Below are 18,324 nucleotides of genomic sequence, written 5' to 3'. Positions count from 1 at the left end.
GTTGTTAATAGCTAATAAATAAGTTATATTTTTCAAAATTAAAGGTATTGTGGATTAGCATAAAACTCAAGGTAAATTTAATTTGTAATGAATTTTGCTGATAACTTACCCCACGAAGTAATTTTCCAATCATCCCAGTCCATTCTCCTGCACTATCATTAAACCATCCATGCATTCCATCTTCTACGACATTAATTTTATATTTAATCTGAAGTTTTTTAGCCAAAATTTTGATTAGATCTTTACAAAATCCTTCATATGTATCATTTGCATTTAGTTTATTCCCACTACTGGATTCTTTTATCATCAGATAGGGAGGAATCTAGAATTATGCAAAACAGCATTACTGAGTAATGTCAAATTAAGATAGCAAATAAGTATGACTTATTTTCTATCTTTTAAAAACATTAACTAGCACTATATTGTATTTATATATTATATAAATACAGCACTGTATATTATAGAACAAAAAAAAAAAAAGTGCTGAATAATTATAATGATATGTGTGTTATGGAATAAATGGGTTTATTAACAAAGAAATATATGTTTACACATGATGATATGTTCATCACAACTATCAGTGGAACCTTGGTCGAATAAAGCATCAATGATGGTAGATTATGTGTTCAAAATGTGTTCCTTGTCTTTCGAGGTTTCATAGCACATGCAAAGGTTCTCTGTCATCTTGGAGAACAAGGGTTGGGACATCTGCTGGACATATCATGTAATTTTATTTATCCCTTAGTTCATCAAGGTTTGAGGGTAGGTCATGGTGGAATACCCATTCCTTCAAAATACCCGCAAATGAAGGCATCAAGTGATGTGAAATCAGAACATGAAGGGTATGGGAATTCTGTGAACCTCGAAATGAGCCTCCTTGGGGAAGTGTTCTGATAAATAGGTTCAAAAGCACATGATGTGTTGACAGGTTGCTCCATCCTGTTGGAATACCTGTGCCCAAAATGGAATGTTTTTTTCGACACATCCTATGCAAATGCTGGGTAAACAGAACCAATGCATTCTTGATGGTATCTTGGTACACTATTGTGTTCACTGTTCAAGGTCACAGTTACACCACCCTCTTCAATGAAATAGAGCCCAATTATACCATGATCAGAACTGCACACCATGTGGCAACCCTCTCTCTTGTGAAGAGGTTTCTCTTGGAGAAATTCAGGCCTCAAGAAATATGTAGGTTCATCTGTTTACATGACTGCTTAGATGGTTATGTGCTTCATCCAAGAACCAGACATTATATAGGAAGGACGAATCTTCATAGACCTTGGCCAGCGTGCATGCATGCACAGTATTCTCACCATGCAGTGTAATTCATTGCTGTTAAACACTGACCTACCTGAATGACATATGAAAAGTCACCCCACTCCTTAAGGATTCTCTGTAATGACCACCTTGATATCTAAAGTTTTACCACTGTTTGGCATTGACATTGTTTGGTGAAGTTTTGGAGATTGTGATGCTTGCTCCAGCACATCAAGTAAGTGTCACAATTAACAATGATTCTCACTGTTAACAGTTCATGGTCTCCTCAGATGCCATTTGCATTATGGTAGAACAATCCTGATACATTGGAACCTCTTGATTAAAGCAATGATGACACACTATTGCTTGGAACACACTTACAGAAATGATGAACAAATTGCTCACAAACATGTCATAGGCATGTACCATTTGCTCTACCATATGAATGAAAATAATGCACAACAATAAATGTCTTTTCTTCCAATGTCAACACCATTGCTACAGCTAAATGTAATGCCGTAGACTCTACATGTGCTCTTCTATTAATGTGCATGCAGTTGAATGGCATCTCTCTTCTTCTTCTTTTTTTTTTTTTTTTTTTGCATATTTTTGGCAAGGAGAGGCAGTCATTCTGATTTAAATTAGGACAATTTGCCACTCTCTTTGAATAAATGTTCAATCCATACTCTGCTAGACCAGATGTTTCATATTTATTAGTAGTGATATAAGATTGTGTTCTTGTAATCTTTTTACCAACAAGTGTCCACTTTGCCTAAGGTAGAAGAGTTGGCAACCACAGGGAAGAAAATTTGCAGATCCAAACTCTCATCTGTTGTCTTTAGGGCTCATTGACCTAATCCCTAATTTATTTTTGCCCCTTACATTATCAAAAATATATCACTGGTTGCTGCTATAAGCAAAGAGTGCAATAAGTGCAGGGCATGCAATTACTATAGAATATTTCAACTAGTAAGATATAGACTGGGCAGAGAAATGGTCACAGGGAAGAAAAAAAATTCAATTTATACAAGTGCAGAAATAATTACATGAGACAGTATGTGACAGAAGGGAATGAGGATTGGAGAGTGTTGGATCTAGTCATAGCATCAGAGAATGTGGCAGTAACCAAGATAACTCCAAGACTTGGGGGGGGGGGGAGGTGATCATGCAGACAAAATAGTTAAAAAATAATTGAGAAGGAGCATTATATAAAATATGAAGCAGCTAATCATAGCAAACCAAGGAGCCAACTTGAAGTAGCACAAATTCTTATGCTATGGCATAAGAATTTGGAGAGGAACAATGTTAGCAGTGCTTTATATTTTCTTCAACTATCAAAGAAGCATGGAGGCCTTGGGGTTTGGCATTAAAATCCTGCTATTTAAGCAATGCAGCTTCAAAAAAAATTCCATGTAATATCTCAACTGCCTTTGCAAAGTTCAGTAGTATCAGTTTGTATTTTATAATAAAGTAAAACCAGATTGGGTTTTACTTTATTATAAAAATTAAACAAATTTCTAAATCGTGACTTAACATTCACAAAAGCATGCTGCTCATACAGAGTATCACATTCCTGTCCATCTATTCTTTAATATTCTGCCTTTTTTACCAGCTTCTTCAATAACCTTAACCATCACTCCTGAGATACTCTCTGTATGAGCAGCATGCTTTTGTGAATATTAAGTCATGCCTTAAAAATTTGTTCAATTTTTATAATAAAGTAAAACTTAAGCTGGATGAAGGAAATAGCTACAAACTGATACTACTGAATTTTGCAAAGGCAGTTGAGATACTACATGGAATTTTTTTGAAGCTGTATTGCTTAAATAGCAGGATTTTAATGCCAAACCCCAAGGCCTCCATGCTTCTTTGATAGTTGAAGAAATTCCTTTTCAATTTCTTGGTATCGGGTAGACCAACAAATTGCACGTTTACTACATAATTGTTTTTTTTTCAGCTTCTGTAATATTTATTATGTACAGCTGAGCAGTGAAGATTATGATTATGGCTTTAGAAGAAAATGAAAGTAGCCGAAATTTCCAGTCTTCCAAAGTTTCAATGTTTTTGTAAGTTCTTGAATCAATAATAGTGGGTAGTAAGAGAAGGGAATTCTAAGTATAGTGAGAAGTTCTCTCTTAGGGTTTGAGCCAAAGGGAATGCCTCCGAGATCCCACTTTCCAAAACTTTTAAGTTTGTCTTGTCAGCAATGGTAGTTAATCCACTGATTTTGCTAAATTTTTCCAAAATGTCTAAAAAGATGTATATGGAATCATTATCCATCAAAGTGCCTACTACATCATCGACATATTATTATTATTATTATTATTATTACCCAAGACCCCATGGAGTCAAAGACTCATCTAGGAGGTCCTTTTATCATACACACAGCTTATCATACTGTACTTTAAACACATTCAAATTCTCTGCAGACACCAAAGGGAAGGCATTCCAATCATTCACAACTCTGCATGCAAAGAATCTGCTTTTCACTCCCCTGCTCACATCCTCTTTATGCAGTTTCCAGGTATGACCTCTGGTTCTCCCCTGATCTCCCACTATTTTCTGTAGAACCTCTCCAACATTGATCCTATAACAACCTCTTACTAACATATGTTAATAGTTTATTTTCCTTCATAGTTAAGGGAACTGTTATTATTGACATTTCTAAGGAGATCAAGGTCTCGTTACAGGAGGGTGCTCCACACAACTATCTCCATTAAGTAATCTTCCGTCTATACACAATGGTACTATCCACCATCTACTGCCTACCAACAGTATTTTTTATCTGTAAATTATGTCTTCTGGCCAATTTGCCTGTATGTAGGAAGAAAAAATGAGTTTCCATGAGGAAAAAAACTTAAATATTTTGTATATGAAATTAGTTAACTTATTGCCAATTGAAAAAAGCCAATCTTAAGATTCCTTTAATCACAATGACAATCGAACTCAAGTTTTTTCCAATCAGAGGATTAATACCCTATCATTCTTTTAATTGCACTATTGAGGCATTTATGTTAATCATTCATACTAATTAATATATTTTATTTTTAGCTGTGTGCTGTTATCTCAATCAGACAGCAGCCTCAGGTATAAGAACACACTGATTGCATTGCTTCCATAGACCATCATTTCATCTCATCATAATAAAAAATTTTCACCGTCATCAGTTTCCTAATATGTACCTTCAAGAGGTGGTCAGACCATTATACCAGCACTACATGATTAAGTTTACATTATTATTAATCTCCTATTAACGATTTCCCTCCAAAATAGTCTATTACTTATCAGCACTTCAATATTGTTTCTCATACAGCATGCAGATTTTTTTGCAGGAAGTTTTTTTGCTCTTTTTTTTTTGTTTTGAAGATTTTTTTGCTCTTTGTATGAGTTCAAGAACTAATACAAAGAGCAATGGACTAAGAGAGCAACCTCACTTGTTTCCTTTTTGAATTCTCACCAAGTCTAACAAGAAAACATATTAACTATGAGTCTGTAGTTGTATTGGCAGAGATTCCTTTAATGATAGATAACAACCTTTTGCCCACACCAATTTGCTGCAGAATTATTATTATTATTATTACAGGCAACTCCAAGGAGTCAACAGACTCATCGAGGGAGGACTTAACATCATGTCAAGAACAACTATTTGACATTCACACAGTATCTATATACCTTGCCTTGAACTCATTCACAGTCATGGCACCCACAACAGACTCTGGCATTTATTCCACTCATTTACCACTCTCCAAGTAAAAAACCTAGCTCTAACACCCTTGCTAACCACACTCTTGTCCAGCTTCCATGTATGGCCCTAGTCCTCCCACCACCAGTCCTATTCTCAAAAATATCTTCTGAATTAATCTTATAGAAACCCTTCAGTAATTTGAATGTCTCAATCATATCACCTATTTTCTGCATATCAACCAATTTCTGCAACCCACAAATCTTCAACCTGTTCTCATAAGGTTCATTCCATAGATCTGCTATCATCTTGGTCACTCGTCTCTGGATCCTCTCTACCTCCTTCCCATCAAGAAGAAACCCTGGCACCCATATCTGGGCACAGTAGTCTAGATGGGGTCTTATCAAGGCTCAATACAGAGGAACAATTGTTGCTTGTTAGAGTATTTTTCAGCAACCAAGGGATTTGATGAGCTGATTTAGCCACTTCTGCAATGTGCCCCCCCTCCCCAAACTTCAACTCCCTATCCACCAACACTCTCAAATCCCTGGCCTCATCAATTTCCTGGCGTATGGTTCCACCAATGTGATATACTGCTGCTAATCTTTTCACCCCAAAATGCATAACCTTACACTTTGCCACATTAAATTGACACCCATTCTCCTTATCCCAGTCCTCCAAACTATCCAAATCATCTTCCTAATTTTGACATCCTGTGCACTCACTATTGCTCTACCCAACTTTGCATCATCAGCAAACAAATGAACACTTTCTCTCAGATCTTTTCCTATATCATTAATGAACAAATTGAAAAGTAGTGGTCCAAGAACAGAATCCTGCGGCATATAACTAGTTACAAGCAATGTGTAACGTAAAGAGATGCTTGAGTAAGGCTGCTGAGAGTACTGTCATTGGCTTCTTTTTCACACTAATTAGGTGGAGTAGATAGCATAGCAGATACAGATTAAATTCTACTGCTCAGCCTGGAACTCCACACACCTGTGTGCTTTTTTGATTATGTATCTCATTCCTACTTTGAGCCTGTTATTGATAATATGGAAAAATCTCTTGTAGTCAGTATTAGATAGAGAAATAAGCCTTTGGCTGTTGATTAAGGTGTCGATCGCTATTAGGTTTTGGAATAAAGATGGTATGACTTACTACAAATTTACTTGGTATGTGACCTCTAGAGAGAAAAGAATTAAAGAGTATAACTAGAATGGCAAGAATAAAATCTAATGCCTTGCAGTAAAGTTCCATTCCTAGACAATCAGGTCACAGGAATTTTCTTGTCAGGAATTCTTTATAGGCTGTGGTAACTTCATCTATTGTAATGGGTCTGTCAAGCTCATCTTGGATGTGAACAGGAAAGGCATTAATGTTCCAAGAGTTATGATTTCCCACAGTACTATTGTCTTCAAACAGATTTTTATGATGTTTTTGAAGGGCGTCAATGACATCATGTGTATGTGTGTGTGTGTGGTAGACATGTCTTCACCATCTCCAAAGATTTGGATAATAGTCCTTTCTTTTCTGAATTTGGAGAACTGTCTATTGAAGAATGCAGCTGAAGAGCTATCTGCTAAGTGCTGCTGTATTCTTATTTTAAAGTTTCTTTCTTCTACTAGTTTCTGCCTTTCCAGTTCCATCTCTATGTTGACATTTCTAATGATGTTACTGCATTCTATACCATTACGTTCACTTGCTATGAACCAGCTCTTCTCTTTATACAGGTTTTCAACTTTATTTTGTTTTGAGGAAAGTCTGTTCCTTTCCCCATTTAATCATATTCTGTTTTACTGCTTGTTTGAATTTTGACCATGTATCCCAGTTCCATGAAACATTATTCCAGTGCAGAGGGACTGGATTAGAGAGACTGAAGTTTGATTGAAAAGATCAATATAGGAAATGTGGTGGATGTCTTCATGGACCAGAACTGATCTTTACTTTATTATTATTATTATTATTATTCGTGACACCTCAAGTCAGAGATAGTTCTATAAAGTTTTAATGCTAGCTCATAAAGTATATTATACTTATTGGGGAATATAATATAATTTTATTAAATTTTTATAATATCTTGCCAATTATAGTATATTTATAACTTAATGGTAAAATCTTTTAGAAATATCTCTGACGTGGGTATTTTTTTTTTATGCAGCTCCCACCCATGAAAAAGTTTCTTTATAAACTTACAGTACATTCATACTGTGGATGAGCCAAGGATTTTTTCTATTTTTTTTCAATTTTATATATTTTTTAAATTTATTTTTTACATAGTCCAGAAACCCTGCTCTAGAGACCAAACAGAGAACTGTTTCAAATCACTTCAGGCCTCCAATAAGCAGGATGGTGGTGGTCTCACACTGGGCAATGAAATTCATCTCCCACCTAAGACAATCACAAACATCCATGTCCACAGCAGGATTTGAACCTGCAGCCTTTTGGTTGGAGAGCAGATACACTAGCCACTTGAATAACCAGGCCAGCTAATTTAATAATATGGTGATATATAATTTTTCTATGTGTATGTAGAATGTATGACTTATACATTAATTTAACCTTGGTATCTTCCCAGGTCTGGCTCTCACTGATGAGATCACAATAAAAGTTGAAACTAATCTCAAGAGTGGCCCTTTGTATAATTTTTTATATTATAGGATATTGAATCAACTGATGTGAAGTCAACAGCCTCTATATACCAATCTCAATAGCTTCTCATAAAAATATTTTGCACATACAGACTTTGTTTGTTCATGCATAGGTAAAGGATTACAAGAAGAAAATTTCTTGTATAAATATATGACTTATGCTGTTTTGACCTTGATATCTTCCTAGGTCTGGCTCTTATTTAACCGAGACCAGTTTGAAATGGATATTTGAAAAAATCCTGTGACCAAACACTCAGCATAACTAAGCTAAAAATTATTACCTTCATAGAATAAGAAACTAACATCATTCAACCAAGGTAATGCATTTGTACACAAAGAGGACTATATCAGAGTACTTACAACAATCAAGGCAGTTTAGAATACAAAATTACTCTAAAGCCAATATAGATACTATCAATCCAAAATTATGAACATAAAAATGGAATCATGAAAGAATTCTGGATATTTTGACTGCTTAGCCAACATGAAAAAAAATTGTCAACCATTAAAAAATCAGACTGTCTTATACTAAAAATTTAACAGAAACTGCAGTTATGACAAATAAGTTTAAATTATATTTGCCAATAAATTATATTCTTGTTTAATCCTTTATCTAATTATAACCAAACAAAGTTTGTGCACACAGTATTTTCATGACTAGGTCACTTGTATGTAGAAGCTGATAACTGCACATCAATTTATGCACAGTCATGGGAAAGGAAACACTGCCTTTCAGATATGTATACTATAGGCATTAAGGGAAGATCACTACCCAGACCAGTTTCAACTGGGGTCACACACATACACAATATTTTGTGTGTGTGTGTGTGTGTGTGTGTGTGTGTGTGTGTGTGTGTGTGTGTGTGTGTGTGTGTGTGTGTGTGTGTGTGTGTGTGTGTGTGTGTGTGTGTGTGTGTGTGAGAGAGAGAGAGAGAGAGAGAGAAAGTGACTTACCAAGACACTTGTTATGAGAAAAACTCTTTTAGTATCTACTCTAGGAGAAGCATTTGGAATTATATATGAAGGATTTTGTGTATATATTAATCCTCCATTATCAAACCATGTTGCAATCTGGAAAACCAAATTAATTTTCATCAATAATATTGAAACATGACTACAAATATTTATAAACTGCCAATTATGAATGAAAGAACATTATAGTACTTAGTAAATAACGAATTAGAAAATTAAAGATGGAAAGTTAAACTTACGTTACGTTACGTTACGAAAGTTAAACTGAAATAAATTTGTTAGCTGTAAAAGTTTTTCCAAGTATCATAGTCATCCTCAGTACAATAACAACAAAGGAATGCAAAATGAATTACAATAAAAGAATCAATTTCAAAAAATGGCACTACAGCATCAACAGGACAACAGTCAGTCCGTAAATTCCCAATTATATAATATGGGAATTATACAATTCCCAATTATGCAAATTCCTGATTATATAATAATCAGGAATTTGCATAATAATGATATAGTAATATCTCCCATAAAGGGGATAAATGAAGGCCATCAGATCTGCTTAAGTTCAGTCGGTGTAGAAAGGCTTCACAGCTCTCCTTATATAAACGCTCTATAAAGAATCTACTTTTATGTAAAAGTTTAGTTTTCTTCCAAAAGAATGTTGTAATTTTTTTTAAATAACTGGGCATTTATTGATTGTATGTTGTTTTATTGATGCAGTAGGGTTGTTTTTTGAAATTTATTATTTTATTGTAATTTTATTTTGTCTTCCATTATTGCTATTGTACTGAGAATGCCTATGATACGTATGAGAAAATTTTAACTATTATTATTTGACACCTCCAGGGAGTCCAAAGACTCATCGAGGGAGGGCACCTGCTCTACCACTCTGTCTCCACCACTCATTCACCCACTGACTGCAACTACCCCAATGACATCTATCACCGACCACCAACACTAGTTTTTCCACAGACAATCACAAACATCAATGCCCATGGTGGGATTCAAACCTGAAGCCTTTTGGCTGGAGAGCAGATACCCTAACCACTCGGCCAGCCAGGCCGGCAAGTAAGTTTAAGTTTCTGTCTAATTTTTTTAGTATGTCAGCTTATGCCTGTATGAAATAATTAAATTCTGTAATATTTAAACATGTTAATGGTGCCTAGCAATAATGATAAACAAAAACAAATAAAAAAATGAATAAAATAAAAAGTTTTAAATATATGTATATTAAAACATTGAAAAATTACTTAGCTCATTAATGTATATATAGATTTACAACCTTTTATGTGTGGTCATATAGAAAAAGCACATAAAAAAAGGAAAAGTATAAAAAAAAAGTCAGACCATCCTCATTACCATAAGCCGCTATTAGTCATCAGGTATCCCAGATCTCTTTTACAGTGAAAGAGACTGCTATGTCATCACAGAGTGAACACTGTGATGACATGTAACTACACAGTGACAAAAAATTATTTTTAAAGATACTTAAAGGCTTAAGCAAATTTTGTAGCCACTGTGATTATGTAAATTATACTACACAAGAAATCATATTCTTGTTTTAAGCATATACAAACAAAGTTTGCACATAAACTATCATCAGAACTAGTCTACTTAGTATATATATATGGACTCTGTCGACTTCCCATCAACTGCCTCAGTACCCATAATGCAGAGCACAATCCATTTCAGATGTGTATACGAGGTGTGGCAATTAAATAACAAGACTGGTTGCAAAAATGTGGTTTATTATTACAATTTTACAACTTAATTGTTATCCCCCTCAACATACTCCCCTCCTCTATCTATACACTGCTGCATACAAATTTTCCATTGTTGGAAGCAGTGCTGCAAGTCATCAGGTGTTATCTGCTTCAATAGCGCTGCTGTTTTCTCCTTTACCTCATCCACTGACTGAAAATGGGTGCCTTTCAATGCGGATTTGCAGGAGAAGATCATCACATGATGAGATGTGGATTTTCCACATCTCATCATCTAGTATGATCCAGAAACAAAGAGATAATCGATGCACTGGAAAACTCCCATGTCACCGAGAATGAAAAAAGCAAGAATGAGCAATTCAAAACTGAAGGCAATGCTGATTGTTTTTTTTTTATATCTGGCATGGTAATGGTTGAATGGGTACCAAAGGGTCAGACAGTTAACCAACATTATTACCTTGAGGTTCTGGCCAAGCTGAGAGAATGAATGAGGAAGAAGAGACCCGATCTGTGGAAGAACAACGCTTGGATTCTCCATCAAGACACCGCTCCATCCCACAGTGCACTGTCTATAAAGCAATATCTGGCTGATAAGAATGTTCCAGTGTTGGACCATCCACCTTACTTGCCGAACTTAGCTCCCTGCGACTTGTAACTTTTTCCAAAGTTGAAATCAGCATTGAAGGCCACCTATTTTCAGTCAGTGGATGAAGTAAAGGAGAAAATGGCAGCACTACTGAAGCAGATAACACCTGATGACTTGCAGCACGGCTTCCAACAATGGAAAATTTGTATGCAACAGTGTATAGATAGAGGAGGAGAATATGTTGTTGTTATTATTATTATTATTACGGGTATCTCCATGGAGTCAGTAGACTCATTACGAAGACCCAAACTAGCAAAACAATATGTCTCTTCTTGAATTCATTTACAGACAAAGAGCTCACAACTAAGTCAGGCAATGAATTCCACTCATTCACCACCCTTCAGGAAAAAACCTTGTTTTCACACCCTTGTTAACCACACTCTTCTTTAATTTCCAGGGATGACCTCTTGTTCTTCCATCACTATCACATAGCTGAAACATTTCCCCTGCATCAGTCCTATAAAAACCTTTCAGTAATTTAAATGTTTCTATCATATCCCCTCTTCTCTGCCTATCAACCAACCTCTGCAATCCATAAGCTCTCAATCTATCAATGTAGGGAGTATATTTTTTACATCACTCACCAACTTAGTCACTCTTCTCTGAACCCCCTCCACAGCCTCCTCATCTCCAAGGAATCCAGGTGATCAGACCTGAGCACAGTAATCCAAATGTGGAAGTATCAACGCTTTATAAAGGGGAATAATAATCTCTTTACCTCTATGTTGAAGGGGATAACAATTAGCCTGCATGATTGTAATAGTAAACCACATTTTTGCAACCAGTCTCATTATTTAATAGCCACACCTTGTATTTTTATACATTATGGGCAGTTTTTTTTTTTTTTTTTTTTTTTTTTTTTAAATAACGAAACCTGTGGTGCATTCATAATTAGAAGAAACACACATATAAACCACAGTGAAAATTATTTAATTGTAAATATTTCATCCTAAGTATCTTAGGACATCATCAGTACAGTATTTAAACAAAAATTAGGAATAACATACAGTTAGGGCGCATGATTACAATAGAATCTCATGAAAATGTGCATAACGTGCTAAAGTAGTACAACAACAACAAAAAAAAAAACACGTTAATTATTTAACACAGTTTTGTATGATAATTTCCCATACTTAAGGAATAGTAAGAACGTCGTTGCGGTTTAGGTTTGGTCTGTGTAGTAGGGCTTCAGAACTTTCTTTGTATAAACGTTCATGTTTAAATAAAGATCTATGTAAAAGTTTAGCCTTTTCCCAATGGATTCTATGGTTTGGATTTTCAATTCTGTGTTGAGAGAGGCCAGATTTCTGCGGTTTAAGAAGACGAATGTGGTCTTGATGTTCCGAGATGCGTTTCTGAACAGACCCACCTGTCTGTCCAAAGTAAGATAATTTGCATGGGCATGGAATCTCATAAACACCAGGTAACATCAAGGGTGAGAATTTGTCCTTAGGAGAAGGTAATAAGTTGTAAATAAGTTGTTAAATAATTAACGTTTTTTTTTTTTTTTTTTTTTTGTTGTTGTACTACTTTAGCACGTTATGCATGTTTTCATGAGATTCTATTGTAATCATGCGCCCTAACTGTTGTTATTCCTAATTTTTGTTTAAATACTGTACTGATGATGTCCAATATATACTGATGAAAACCAGTATAGGTAGTGTTCCTTCTCATAATGCATAGCAATATACATGTACAAAAGAAAATTAGCCTTTGCTATTGCTGAAGCACTAATGTGAAGTCAGTAATTTCTATATACAAAGAAGCTAGTTATGAAGATACTTCATGTGCAAACATTGCTTATGCTTAGATAAAGGATTAGACAAGAATATAATTTCTTGCTACAGTTATTTAGTTTATAACAAGAGAAAATCTTTCTATACTGCGATATGTGGATTCACTTGATGTCTGTACTACAAGTTCCTTTGAAATTAGACACAAAGACTCATCAGAGTCCTCACATTTAAATACAATGCCTGTTGTACAACAGGCTTGACTGATTTTGACCTTTATTGAAATCTCATCAGTGGGGGCTAGACCAAGGAAGATACCAAGGTTAGATGAATGAAGAAGTCACATGTTTTCCATATCCAAGTAGCCTGTCAAATGGTCTATCATTGCCTATCATGTATAGAAATATACACATCTGAAATTAAATGTGCTCTGCATTATGGGATACTGAGGCAACTGATGGAAAGTCAACAGCTTCCATATACACTAAGTAGTCTAATTGTGATAATAGTTTATGTGCAATTCATTGACATTTAATGTCAATGTGTTTAAAGCACAAGCAAAAAAATGAAAAAAATAATCCTCACTCTTACTTCATGATACCCTTATACAATTTTCATCTTATACAAGGATCATCTTTTGTACTCCCATCACATACTACTCTCTGCAATATACTGCCTATATATATATCTGATGGGTTCTTCTCACTAGCTTTTGTCTCAATCATATCACATATTTGCCTTTTATCTGCCAAGCTCCGACTATGATTCATCATATGATATATCATATTACCCTAATGTATGTTTGTAATCATACATTAGGGTATGATTTTCCAGTTCCAAGACAATCTTACTCATCCCTCATCGTTGTACCTTCTTTAATGTTTCCTCATCTCTCAGATATAGAGGCAACCAGATCGATCTATGCACAGTAATCCACTGTGCCAGATTTGGTGGACTGATTAATGCCTTATACAATGGCACGATTATCTCCTTATTCCCTGTTCATTAAATGTCCTTTTAATTATGGCAGAAATATCTCTGAGTGACTTGCAGATATTTATCTGCTAAACTTCAACTCGCCATCAGCTATCATCCCTAAATCTCTTGCCTCTCCAGAGTGCAGTTCTACTAGTATAATACACTCCAATCCATCCTCTATAGCCAAAGTGTACTGTCTACACTTGGCATCATTGAACTTGCACCCACTTGTGCCTGCTCCTGTGAAACATTCTTCCACATGCCATTTGCTGGCATCTATCAGTTAACCTACCTATTCATATCAATGGTTTATCCATCCCTGTTCTCTTGAACTTCAATAATAATTTATCATGTAACATTCTATAAAATGCCTCTGCAAACTAGAAAAATTATCAAAAATATTATTATTATTACACTCTGCATGGAGTCAGCAGACTCACCATAGGAGGTTCATATTTATATACTGACTGAGATCCGAGAATTAGAACAAACAATTAAATTTATTAAATACGCAACATGTTTCATCGGAGTGGCCGACTTCTTCAGAGTTGAGAGAACATAGAAAGCAAATAAAAACACTATAAAGAAGCATTAAGTCACTATAAAACTATAAATTACAAAACTATAAATTCAACTATAAAACACAGTTAACTTTGAACTGGAGCTACAGTCCATGTTAAAGTTCTATTGTTAGACACCTATGTGCATGTGGCTTCACGAGTGCGCCAATATCTGACAGCAGAGCTGAATGAGTCTGATAAATTGTAGCAGAGGTTACTGTTTATATGAAGAGGGCCCATGACAATTTCTCTAGACTCGACTATGCGGCATTCTACCTCATCATGGCATATGTGAAGGTTTGAAGTTGTTGTCCAGGTTATCTCATGTTGGCAGCCTTCATTATTCATGTTTACTGAAAACAGGACATTGCTTGGGAGGGCACTAGCTCTGGTTCTTTTGTAAACAATGTCTCTTTGGTGTTCTTCGAGACGTAGCAGGATGGATTTTTTCCGTTTGGCCATAGTATGGTTTTCCGCAGTCACATGTGATTTTGTACACACCTGGGAATTGTAGATGGTTGTGAGCTTGTTTGTATTTGCTTAAACTAGATCTTAGTTTGGGAAGAGTAGAGAAGCACGTTTTTATGATAAAGTTTCCCAAAATTCTTCTTAGTTTCTTGGAGAGTATGATAATGTATGGCAAGGAGATATAACCTTTGGGATCGTCCTGTGTTTCTACATTGTTTCGTTGATGGCAGTATAGCTGTTTATTGATAGTCTTTGAAGAGTAGCCATTGTTTTTTGAAGGTCCTCTTAAGATGTAGTTCATTTTTTAGTTCTTCTTCATCTGACAGTACAGATCTGGCATGATACGCTCAAGTTGAGATGATACCCATCTTCTGTGCTGGATAGTGATGTGAGGACGCATGTAGGTGTTTGTCTGTGTGCGTAGGTTTTCTAAAGATGGAGATTTTTATGGAGTCAGATGTCTTAGTAAATTTTACGTCCAGAAAAGGTAGAGATCCATTTTCTTCAATTTCCATGGTTAATTTGATGTCTTGGTGGAAGTTGTTTAAGTGATTTAAAAAAGTATGAAGATGGGCAATACCATGTTCCCAGATATGGAATATGTCATCAACATATCTAAGCAAAATTTTTGGCTTAAATGTAGCAGAGGAGATTGCCTTTTGTTCGAAGTCCTCGAAAAAGATGTTGGCTAGTATTGGAGAGAGGGGGCTACCCATTGCTAATCCTTTATTCTGTTTGTAAATTTTTTCTTCAAATTTAAAGTAGCCAGAGTTAACACAATGAGATAGCAGAGAAAACATCTTCTTTGAAATCTTGTTGCTTAAAATATTGAGAACTTCTTGAGTCTGAATGTTTGTGAAGAGAGCTACTACATCAAACTCACCACGATGTCAGAAAACTCTTGAGTTTTATATTCTTAAACCTTTTAAACCTGTATGTATATATATATATATTGTGATTATTCATTTTTACTCAGTAGAAAATATTATAAATTAGTTTAAATGACTGATACTTAACGCGAATTCAATATGAGTGATAATCAGTTATCTATATACAGGGTGTTCGGGATAAATTTGACATATTTATAATTAATTATATTTTTCCGTAAGTTACATGTATTAACACACACTTCTCTTCATTTAAAAGTTTGGACCCTTCTTCATTCATATACAAGATGTCAGAAAGGATGGATAGCTGGAACCCACCTGAATCATGGAAGAGAATAACTTGTATCCTGATGATTCGTGCCCGCCATCAAAATAAGGATATTACGACTGCTGCCCAATGCTCCCTGAATACAGTAAAAACAATCAGGCATGAACTAGAGACTTGCAATGGTGACTACGAGGATGTAGCAAGAAGAAAGATCCCTAGCAGACGATCTGATTGCGTTCGTACAGCAGAATTCCTCGCAAATCTGCAGGAACAGGTGTTGAAGAACCCTGGCATTGGAATTCGGGCTTTGTTCGTGGAGTTGCTAACTGTAGTCAAGCCCTGGATAACAAGGGTAGCCAATGGTAGGCCGTATGTATGGCAGCAGGATTCGGCCCCTTGCCACACCTCTGGGAAAAGTCAAAAATGGTTGTCTGAAAATTTCTATGACTTCACCAGTCCAAATGTTTGGCCTCCAAACTCCCCAGACCTTAACCCCATGGATTATTTTGTATGGGGCGCAGTTGAAAAAGACACCAATCGCACTTCCAGTAATACAAAAGCCCAGTTAATGGATAAAATTAAAACAGTTTTTGCGGCCCTTCCCAGGGAGACTGTAGCATCAGCTTGTTCGAGGTTCCGAAGCAGAATTGAAGCTGTGATCGATGCTAATGGTGGTTATTTTGAGTAAATCTTGTTGATAGTATTGTAATTAACTCTGCCTGTAATGTTTTTTTGTCAATTCATTAAATTTAATAGATACAAAGAAGATTTTCTTTTTCCTTACGAAACTGTCAAATTTATCCCGAACACCCTGTATATAAACAGGAAAAATCTCGCTTAACGCGAATTCGATATGCGCGATAATCAGTTAGCAGGATTGAGTGAAATGATACTATTTCCCACTTTAATCGAGTGATTAATCAATTAATGCGATTTTTGTACATTCGTTATGTGAAATTTTACATTATGCAAAATTTTATCGCCAATCTGCAGCGAGTGGTGGCACTTGTCAATGTAGCAGCCAGCAGGCAGTGCCAGTGCTGCAGGTGGTGGCCGGCAACACTCAGCAGTTGACTTAAAGCTATCACTGCACGTGCAAAGTCTGTTCTCTTGCTCAATCACTTTTACTTCCATTTTGCTTTAATTTTGATACCTATAAGGCTTTGGTGATCCAGCTTATCCTTGGTCTGTCCCTTGTTGGTTTGGTGGTTTTCCGTCCCTGTAGGGCAATGTAAAGTAATTTCTGTTGATTCAATCTGTTCACCAATATTAAGAAAGCTGCTAAGATCAACAGCCTTCAAGATCTTTCAAGAAAAACTTCATTAAGAGAAGAGTGGAGAAGATGGACTCATGGATTGACTTGACGGAAATGAATTAGTCATAAGGCTTTATTATATTCACCCCCTGATATGGAAAAGAGAAAGACTGATAAAGAAAGTGGCAGTAATAAAAAAGAGAAGAAAGTAATTACGTTAGAGGAAAAGCAGGAAGTCAGTAGGAGTAATACAATGATGGTGCGAGAACTGGGATACAGCGAGTCTACAGTTTGGACTATAAAATATATTAATTTAGAGCAAAGAATACAAAGAACAAGGAAAAGTTGCTGCTGCTGCTTCTTTAAGCATGCAGATCCCCAAAATAGAAGCCATTTAATGATCGAGATGAAACGTCTTCTGGATTGAGGATTTGTAACCAAAAAAGAATACCTCTTAGTATCCAGTTCATTAAATCAAGTTCTTTTCTTATTGTGCTCAAAATTCAAGATCTAACATTATTAAAGAAATCAGCACAATTGGAAAATAACTTGCATTTAATGAACCGAATAATGAAGATGTGAGAAACTTGCTCAATTCCATTCAGAACAATTAAGCAAGAATGATCTTCAACTTGAAGAACAGTGTGCACATGAAGAAGATAAAGAGTGCGAACAAGAAGAGAATGTCAGGACTAAGAAGCTAATTGCAAAAGAACTTGTGCTAGTTTTCAGTCACATTAAGTATGCTAAGGAATTTTTGTTTGATGCTGATCCTGATATGGAATGAAACTTTGAAGTCTGCCGAAAGCTTGATAAAGCGATCGCCAGCTATCGCAAATTGTACAACAAGATGAAAAAGTCTAGCACGATTCAAACATCTTTACTTAATTTTTTTTTGTAAAAAAAAAAGTAGATTAATCAAATGTTTAAACATTAAGTAAAAATTTAAGCAATTGATTTTTATTAACTTTGATGATTTTATCTTCTAATATAGTTGCATACTCTATTTTTTTTTTCAAATATACATTAACTGATGGATGAATTATAATTATTCCTATTGTTTAATGTATTGGCTTAATGAGATTTCTATTAATGGGCATTAATTGATGGATTAATTAATCGCGTTAACCGAGGTCTTCCTGTACACAACATATTTATCATGCTGAATCTTAAAATCCTTAATGCTCCTAGCATTAGCAACATATTCTGGTAATGTGTTCCATTTACCCACAATTCTCCATGTAAAATA

General features: G+C 35.4%; 1 protein-coding gene across 2 annotated transcripts in view; it reads right to left on the bottom strand.

Annotated features, from left to right (window-relative positions):
- LOC150104821 (glutamate receptor 1-like) overlaps positions 1–18,324 on the bottom strand; it is a 301,010-nt gene that overhangs the window by 127,833 nt on the left and 154,853 nt on the right. For both annotated transcript variants that reach the window (XM_090395997.1, XM_090395998.1), the window contains exons 8-9: positions 8,548–8,664; positions 110–322 (exon numbers count right to left, since the gene is read on the bottom strand). In XM_090395997.1, coding sequence (XP_090252123.1) covers positions 110–322; positions 8,548–8,664 — 330 coding nt within the window. The remainder of the gene's footprint in view (positions 1–109; positions 323–8,547; positions 8,665–18,324) is intronic.

Source organism: Typopeltis vanoorti, chromosome 7 (assembly GCF_054136105.1).
Source record: "Typopeltis vanoorti isolate ZY-2024b chromosome 7, IOZ_Tvanoo_1.0, whole genome shotgun sequence".
Classification (NCBI taxonomy): Eukaryota; Metazoa; Arthropoda; class Arachnida; order Uropygi; family Thelyphonidae; genus Typopeltis; species Typopeltis vanoorti.
The sequence above is the reverse complement of the archived record's forward strand: the minus strand, read 5'-3'. Positions and strand labels throughout refer to the sequence as shown.